The sequence below is a fragment of the Danio rerio genome, chromosome 5, assembly GCF_049306965.1.
Source record: "Danio rerio strain Tuebingen ecotype United States chromosome 5, GRCz12tu, whole genome shotgun sequence".
Taxonomy (NCBI): Eukaryota; Metazoa; Chordata; class Actinopteri; order Cypriniformes; family Danionidae; genus Danio; species Danio rerio.
In genome coordinates this window covers 7,409,871-7,419,462 of record NC_133180.1, presented here as the reverse complement: position 1 = coordinate 7,419,462, position 9,592 = coordinate 7,409,871, and the positions used below count along the sequence as shown (strand labels likewise).

At 35.1% G+C, this 9,592-nt stretch overlaps 2 protein-coding genes across 11 annotated transcripts in view; both read right to left on the bottom strand.

Annotated features, from left to right (window-relative positions):
• areg (amphiregulin) overlaps nt 1-2,673 on the bottom strand; it is a 63,617-nt gene extending 60,944 nt beyond the window's left edge. For both annotated transcript variants that reach the window (XR_012406671.1, XM_068218210.2), the window contains exon 1: nt 2,620-2,673. The gene's annotated coding sequence lies outside the window, so the exon portion shown is untranslated. The remainder of the gene's footprint in view (nt 1-2,619) is intronic.
• Nucleotides 2,674-6,878: 4,205 nt separating this feature from the next.
• The window catches only part of pxna (paxillin a), a 99,226-nt gene continuing 96,512 nt past the window's right edge, over nt 6,879-9,592 (bottom strand). For all 9 annotated transcript variants that reach the window (XM_073950060.1, XM_073950063.1, XM_073950059.1 and 6 more), the window contains one exon: nt 6,879-8,146. In XM_073950060.1, coding sequence (XP_073806161.1) covers nt 7,880-8,146 — 267 coding nt within the window. In that variant the 3' untranslated portion in view covers nt 6,879-7,879. The remainder of the gene's footprint in view (nt 8,147-9,592) is intronic.

The window sequence follows — 9,592 nt, the reverse complement described above, 5'->3', positions numbered from 1 at the left end:
ACACATTTACTCAAGTAAATAAACAGGCTAAAATGGGCTAAAAATCTGCAGAAATCTGCGTAAAATCTGCGGAATTCTGCGCGCGCAGATTACGTGTGGGCCTACATATTACATATATAAATTAATGAAATACGGTGGTTTACTGTAAAAATGAGAAATTAATTTTACAGTTTGTACTGTATTTTTAACGGTAAAATATTTGCAACCTCATCTGCCGTTTTTTTACCATAAACTTTTGTTTTTGTGTATTTGAGTGGTTACTTAATAATAAACTATACAAATAAACACCTATTTTACAGGGGAGGATCAAGCATTGATTAGGGGGGGTCAATCCCCACAAATGTATACATTTAATTAATTTATTTACTTTAATCCAAAGCTACTCCACGGTTTTATGCATAATTCAACATTGAGAACATTCTAGAAAAAGACTGTCGAGCCAAGGAGGATGATTGATGACAAAACATGAATTCTATACTTTATGAAATAGATTTGCTTTTTATTTTCCTTGAATTGAAATGTTTTGAAATGCATTGAAACATATCCGGCTGGCTACCCAAAAATCTCATTCGAATGATTTCCATCTGCCTTAATTCATTTAAACCTGCACTTTCTCAGTATATTATATGCATATATCAATCATTTTTAACTCAAAGTTGGGTGACAGTTTATAGTTCAAGCTAAATTGAGAATTTACTTATTATTTACTCGCTTAAGTGGTTCCAAACTTACATTATTTCAAAGCTATTCCACTTTTTATTAAAAGATTTTGTACAGTATTCAACATTGAAAACATACTGAAAGCCTATCTAGCCAAAGAGGATGATTGATGATAAAGAAATGAATTATATACTTTATACAATTACAGATTTGCCTTTAGTTTCACCTGATTTGACATATTTTGCTACCCAGAAATCTCATTTAAAAGAAATCCATTTGTCTTTAGTTATTTGCATTTTTACCTAAACCTGCACTTTTCTTTATATTTGACATGCATATATAAAGTATCATTTTGAAATCTGAAATCAAAGTCCAGTGACAGCCCATAGTAAAAACACAAATGTAAATTTACTCATTATTTACTCACACTTGAGTGGTTCTAAAATTCATTCATTCATTCTCCTTCGGCTTAGTCCCTTATTAATCAGGGGTCGCCACAGTGTAATGACCTTCTAACTATTACAGCATATGTTTTACGCAGTGAAGGCCCTGGTTCTAAACTTCTCTCTCTTTTTTTTCCAATTCAAACACAAAACAATGTATTCTGAAGCATATTGAGGAAAAACAGCATTGACATTTAAAATAGATACAAAACAGTCAATGGCTGCTTTTTCCCCCAACATTCTTTGGTATATCATTCATGTTCAACAGGGGAAAGAAATCCAAACAGGTTTGGAACAAGCGGAGGATGTGTAAACCATGTCATTATTTTTGATTTGTGGGTGAAGTATCCCTTTAAGATTGAGGTAAAGATTTGTTTATTTATTTTATCTATTTTTTCCCCTTTGTCTTATATTCTGGTCTTTTGTGTAATAGGCCCACATATACAGTTGAATTCAGAATTATTAGCCTCCCTTTGAAATTTTTTTTCTTTTTTAAATATTTTCCAAATGATGTTTAACGGAGCAAGGAAATTTTCACAGCTTGATAACATTTTTTTTCTTCTGGAGAAAGTCTTATTTGTTTTATTTCGGTTGGAATAAAAGCAGTTTTTAATATTTAAAAAATTATTTTAGGGACAAAATTAATAGCCCGTTTAAACTTTTTTTCTGGATAGTCTACAGAACAAACCAACGTTATACAATAACTTGCCAAATTACCCTAACCTGCCTAGTGAATCTAATTAACGAAGTTAAGCCTTTAAATGTCACTTTAAGCTGTATAGAAGTGTCTTGAAAAATATCTAGTCAAATATAATTTACTAACATCAAGGCAAAGATAAAATAAATCAGTTATTAGAAATAAGTTATTAAACTATTATGTTTACAAATGTGTTGAAAAAAAATATTCCCGTTAAACAGAAATTGGGGAAAAATTTAACAAGCGGGCAAATAATTCTGACTTTAACTGTATATATTTGTAGTACGTTTTAGTTATGAAAGAAAAAAAAAAATGTATAAAACTTGAATTACAAAAAAAAAAAAAAAAAAAGATTAAGATAAATTGGTTTCTATATTCGCATATTCTCCGTAATAGTTTAATTTCAGAAAGGTATTGTATGCGCGTTCTAAACAGGGAAGTCATATTAGCTTTGGTCACAAGTCACTTTAGCAGCCAACAACTGTTCACAGTCAGTTAAATAGTGCTAATGTTGTTTTGGTCATACTTAAATCCGATTTCAGACCGAATATTTCAATTAGCGTGGTAAACAATATAACTAGGGACCTTAAAATGAACGAATGTGCGAATATAGAACCAACTTTACCTCAATCCCTTTAAAAAGAGGCTAGCTTGTGTCAGTTTTTTTCGCAACGCTGTTAGCCTAAAATTCACTCGCCTCTCGCTTTAATTTATTTTTAGCGCGACTGCCTTTAATCGCAATCATGATTTAATGATATTAATAAAGTAACACTAATATTTTCCCGAAGAAAAGTACATATTTGTCGTGTGAAGACTCACCTCAGCTGTGTATCTGAAACTCCCGCCATTCCTGTCAAAAACGTGCACGTGCCTACGCTGGAGTCAAGCACGCGCTTTAAATAATTAGCCAATCGCTAAAAGTTTTGATGAATACAAATTGCCAAGCTTTTTTTAGATGTAAAATAAAAAATGAAATTAAACATTTGATATAATAGCCTACAGACACTGTATGCTGGTTAACTGTAAAAAAATCAAAAGGTTTGATTTGGAGTAGCGTGAATGGCTGTCTGTGAGCATATCCAATGTAAGCATAACTGGAATCCTGACTCAACTCTCTTTATTTCTATTGCACTTTCACAAATCACAATGATTACCAAAGTGCTGTACATAAAACACATAAAACGCATGTAAAATATAAATAAAACCAAAAAAACATAAATTCACATCACATGATTAAAAGCTAAAGAAAATAAGTGACCTCTGAAAAGACTCAAAAGTTTGAGCTTTTCTTAAAGAGAGTGGGAGATCGTTCCAGAGTCTTGGAGCTGCTACCGAGAAAGCTCTATCACCTCGACATTTTAAGCGTGATCTAGGAACTTGCAAATAGAGACGATCCATAGAGCGAAGAGATCTCACAGGTTGGTGCATAATAATTAGCTCAGAAATATACTCAGGGGCCAGGCCATGGAGGGATTTATAAACATACAACAGAACTTTGTACTGAATTCTAAACTGGATTGGCAGCCAGTGCAGAGAAACAAGTACAGGTGTAATGTGCTCTCGTTTTTTTGTGCCTGTTAAAAGCCTGGCAGCTGCGTTCTGGACTAGCTGCAGTCACGAGAGAGAGGCCTAGCTGACTCACACCCAGATACAATGAGGTTGCAATAGTCCAGACGAGAAGAAATAAAAGCATGAACAACTTTCTCCAAATCACTGAAAGAGAGGACAGACTACAGCTTGGCAATATATCTAAAATAGAAAAAACTATTTTTGACAACCGCATTAATTTGCCGATCAAATTTTAGCTTAGAGTCAAAGATGACACCAAGACTCTTTACAGAGGAATGTATTTTCCCAGGAAGCAATGACAGATTGCCATTAGAATCTGAACCTTTTTGGCCAAAAACAATGAATTCACACTTATTTTCATTCAGTTAGAGAAAGGTATTTGCCAACCAACACTTCACATCAGCCAAACAATTCAGCAAAGCCTGAAGGGAGGATTGATCCCTAGATTTTATAGGGAAGTAGATTTGAGAGTCATCAGCATATAGACGGTAATTTATGCCATGCTTTTACTGACTAAATGGTTTTGCATTCACAAAATCGGTTGAATCTGTTATTTCATAACTAGTGATTTATTCACAGGGTCATTGACCTGTTTTATTAACTGTCTGAGAAAACTGAAGGTAAATGCTGTTTAGTGACCTCGTGTTACATTTAGCTCAGTCAGCAATAATGATTCAAAAAATATTGTTTCGAAATAATTGGCTGACATTTATCTTTTAAAATAAGATATGAATTATGTAACACTTAAGCCAAGGGCGTAGATTTTCTCTTAACATTATTGGGGACATCTATACTTTGCATTAAACAGCACAAATTCTGTTTCGCAGAAGATGAATAAAACATTAATAAAGTACTTAATATTATCAAATAAACACTTACTAATACAAATAGCAATTACATCCCATGCTGCAAAAGTCAATTTACATGATTTTACTGCAGTCGGGCTTTGAGGGGGTGTGAATGTAGAGAAATTTAGAGAGGTGCGTGATGCAATTTGAGTGTTTTATCCCGATTGTAGTTTCTCATGATCATGGAGGCTAAATTCGAAAGCGAATTTCGATAAATTGCACAGCCTTGGTTAATAGCATTACGGTGAACTCGTAGCGAACTTAAGTTTTTGCATGTGTGGGTTACTATTACTAAGAGTTGTTGGAGCATTGTTTTATTATTTTGAAATCGATTTAATTATTGGTAGGGACATTTCAGTAATTGATGGATATCGGTGGGGACACGTCCCCTCCGTCCATGCCAATACTCCTTTGACTTTAGCTAACTTGAAATGAGCTTAATCATCACTTTCAGAGAAATCTGTGACATATGATTATAGCAAAAACACATGATTGAGAGTTTTAGTCTAAAATATTTAATACTTTTGAAAAAAATAAGATAAATATAACTATATATTATATTGTGGTGTATAGTGTAGTCACAAATCTCATGGTTCGGATCACATTGTTTTCTTTTAGTCACGGATCGGACCATTTTTCGGATCAGCTAAAAAGGAGACAAATGTAATTTGCTTTAAATTTATTACAAAAACAGTAATGCAAGACACATAAAATGAAGAAATAATCAGCTGAATAAACGTAAATTGTAAAATATTCAGTACTGTAAAAAATTCACTGTTACTACTATTGTTGCTGATAACTCTAAGGCTGCGTGCGAAACCGCATACTTCTATACTATACAGCATGCTAAAATCAGTATGCGGGTCGAGTAGTATGTCCGAATTCATAGAATTCGAAAATCAGTATGCGAGAAGTACCCGGATGACTTACTACTTCTGGTGAGATTCTGGAGTGCGCATCCCATACATGCTGCGCTATCCCATGATGCCCCGTGAGAAAATTCATGAATGGGAGTGAAGTGACGCAACTGACGCAGGTAGGTCAAGTGACCATGACAAAATGGTGGACATAGTACATCCGAATTCCATTTATACTTCTAACATTCATACTGTATAGAAACGAACTTTTCCAACAGCCGAGTGGTACATCTAAATTCAAATGCAGTACCTACTGCAGTAGGCGGTTTCGGATGCAGCCCAAATGTAGAAATTTAACATTATAATTTGCACAACCCAGATGTATTTTTATTCTCATCTTCAATCAATGATTCAGCAATTCACTCATAAAACTTCATGTTTCATTGCTAGATGCATCATTTTTGAAGAATTATTCAGTGGCATAATTTTGATGGCTGGTTGTCGCCACCTTTTGGTTAAATAATGTAAATACTGCCAGTATAATAATGTAAGTACTCCCAGTACTTCTGTGTTATTTGACTGTTTGTGACTTCATAACTATCTCAAAAGACTACAGACTGAGTCTCTTTCTTGATTTTTGCATTTTTCAAACACAGATTTGAATGCAGCGATTGGAAAGATTAATCAACATATGCAAATCACCGTCATTTATAATTTATGTTGCGTGGGTGTTGAGATCCCGATCTTTTAATGATTAATCGCACAGCTCTCACTGAACGCATTAATGCAGGCTAAACAAGTAGTGACAGAAAACACCTTTAATAACCTAAGAAACCCACCACATCCCAAATAACCTACCACAACTCCTTCTGTCGTCATTATATTTTACAGGAAAGCCTAAATGCTTTCATACATGTGATTTAAATGAGGTGAGAGGTGATCTTTCTGCGATCGTTACAAATTTAGGATTAATCCAAGCGTAAAAAAAAAAGTATTAATCCGCGGGTCACGTGTGTTCTGAACGGTGGGTTGTGATCTGTATGAATCACGTATCAACCGTAATCCATCACACACCTAATATATATATATATATATATATATATATATATATATATATATATATATATATATATATATATATGACCAATATCACACTCGTAGCAGTGCGATATGGCTGTATATCAGCACTGGTGGGAGGCGTGCGTTGGTGCCCCCACCAGTGTTGATATACAGCCATATCACACTGCTACGAGTGTGATATTGCGTTTATACAACAGTTTGATGGCAAAATTGTGTATATAAAAACAAAATCAAACATGGAGAGTCTCAAAAACCCTTTTGTATGAGGAACTACTTTCTTCCACGTTGGATCATAAGCTGACAGTTAAACAGCTGTGCGTGCATCTTTTAAACTTTAGATCTGTAGTGTCTGCTTTTTACTGCCTGTATGTGGGCGGAGTAATACACAAAGGGTAAAGAGGCTGTACGGGTGCTGATATTACTTAAATACATCACGGCTATCAGCCAATCAGATTCGAGAACCAGACAGAACTGTTGTATATATGTGCATATATACTATATATACTATATATATATATATATATATATATATATATATATATATATATATATATATATATATATATATATATATATATATATATATATATATATATATGTTTAGAGCTGAGTTATTAAAACTATTATGTTTAGAAATGTGATGAAAAAAAATCTTAATGTTAAACAGAAATTAAAGAATAAGGTTTCTAAAATCATTCAAGCAAATAAACCAAAGACGCTTGCATCTTTTAGAGCCTGGTATTTATTCAATGCATTGCAAAGTCCATCTAGAACCCAGGTTTTAAATACAATGTGAATGTCATCAGTCAATTCTGAATAAAATATGACATCACCTTGAAAAAGAGCAAAATCTTTAAATTACTGAACAAATCAAATAAAGTCGCCATCAACTATCATTCATAAGACTTTAATATATTTACTTGCATACAGTAGGAAATCAAATAAGTGGAAAAGGGGGAAATGTGTATCAACCTCAGGCATTAAGACAAAAATAACCATAATTAAAATGCGAAATATGCCTGGTGGCAATAGGCACACTGTGAAGCGCCACATGAGGAAGACCGGCATCTCCAAGAAGGCTTTTTGTAAGAATAAAACATGTATGAAAACAGCAGAAGTGACGGTCAAACTCTTATGAAGACAGAACAAACATAAACCACCCAGCAAATATAAAAAAAGAAACAAACATCGACATTAAAAGTGAAAGAGCGCACTTTATAACGCGATGAGACGTGCAGAATAAAATCAGAGCTGACCAGACTCTCTGAGAACCAAAAGTACTCTAAAATGATGCCAAGCAGTTGATATTATTGCACCTTTAAGAGAAAAAAGACATGATACGGCCGAGGAAGAAGCTAAAACAAAATCCGCGAGAAAATAAAACTAGAAATGTGCAAAGAGATGTGTGCATACATGTATTCAAGTTCAGCTGTGTGTGTTTGTGTGTAAAACAAGTACAAAAATAGATCTCGATTTGTCAGATGCAGTCGATAATATCTAAAATACGCAATTTAAGGATCAAATTTAGGCTGGATCCAGGAGAAGCGGGCTTTTTTTTTGTATGAAAAAATGCTGTTAACAAAATCCTAATGCTTCCCTGAAGATCTACACTTAGTCAGACAGTGTTTTGGCACAAGGACAAGCTGGTGTAATGCTCACTACCGCCACAAGGTGACGCTATTTGCTCTCTCTCGTATGGGGTGTGTTTAAACACACATCAGCACTCTAGCTGAAGAGCTTGACGAAGCAGCTTTGGCAGTAGGGCTTGTCGTTCTGCTCTTTGAATGTGCCCTTGTTGAGCTGTTTAAGGCAGAAGGCGCAGACGAAATGCTCGGGGTGGAACTTCTTGCCCATGGCGGTGATGCAGCGGCCGGTGATGGGTTTCTGACAGCCGGAGCAGAGCGAGCCGCGTCTCTCGTGATAATGAGCCTCGCAGTACGGCTGCCCTTCATGCTCGAAGAAACTGCCGTTGACAAATGGAGTGAAACACTCCTGTGGAGCAGAAGAGAGAGATCAAACAAAACAATCAGACATTTTAAATGATACATTACAATGTAATGCAATACGATGCAATGCAATGGCAATAGGATTCAATACAATGCAATGTTTTATAGCGCATGTAAAAATGACCATACATAATGCTGCTATTGACTTTATTCTTGACGTATGAGTGGGTGCAGCCACTGGAAACTTTTTTTGGATTGAGACTTCTGGTCTCATTCACTTCCAATGGGTTATACATTATCTATATGCGTACTAGAGATGCGCGGATGGGCTATTATTTCATCCGCAACCGCATGACAAAATTCATCATCCGTCCGCCATCCATCCGCAGTAACATTTTTGACCAATTTTTACAACCGCACCCGCCCGCCATCTGCTGATTGGGCTCTTTATTTGAATGGCTTATTCCTTTTTTTTTATTAAATGAATGTTTCTTTATTGATCATTATAGAATGACTTTAATGTAGACATGCAATTAATCCAAACGTGCAAGTCATTAATTGACGACGCTTTGAAGTTACGCTAAAGATACGAGGAAGTGTCTTTTCACTTGGTTCGATTCCTCGGTCCTTCAGTCTTTTTGCGTCCTTCCCTCGTAACGTTATCCCGGTGGGGTGGAAACACGAGGAAAGAAAGCAAGGAAAGGAAACGAGGATGCACAAATAAGAAATGAGAACCACCCGAGCTCTCAGAATATCAGCAGTAAACTCCGTCTCCAATCGGCGCACAGGGACAAAAATAAATAAATAGCCTAAATTAAACGCACTGTACTGTACAACTTTTTTTTTTTTATTGTAGCCTAATAGAAAACGCATTGACGCATCATTTCAACATGCTGCTATTTAGCCTACTACTAAATGCCTATTTCACTTAATTTTTTTGTAAATAGATAGAATAATAAGTCATTTACATTATAGCCTAATAATGTTTACATTTGTAGTTGTCCATAGCAACCCCAAAAACGTACCTGCTTGCCTTGCACATCTAATTAAATGGGCACAGTTTTTCGACTACTTTTTATTTTTTGCTGTGGATGTTATTGATCTGAAATCGGAAACAACACAGTTCTGCGACACAGATGAACCTTTATTGATATCTCTATCAGACAATACCTATTTTATATGCCAAAAGAAACAACAGGCAGTAAAAAAAATATCAACATAAATATCTTAGTGTAGGCATAGGCTATAGTCGCATGCTTTGGCAAACAGTTGAAAATTTTTTAATAAAAACATCATATCGTGCCTAAGCCTTGTAGGCTCAGTCACCCCCACAATTAGAAATTAAATTAGAAAAATAGATATGCCATCCCTCTTTGAGCGAACCTGACCAGGCTAAAGTGCATGTATGACAAGTGCTTCAATAACCATGGACTTAGGATCATCCCCATTCCCCTCAAACTTGAAGCATAACGAAATAGGCTACTACGCCATT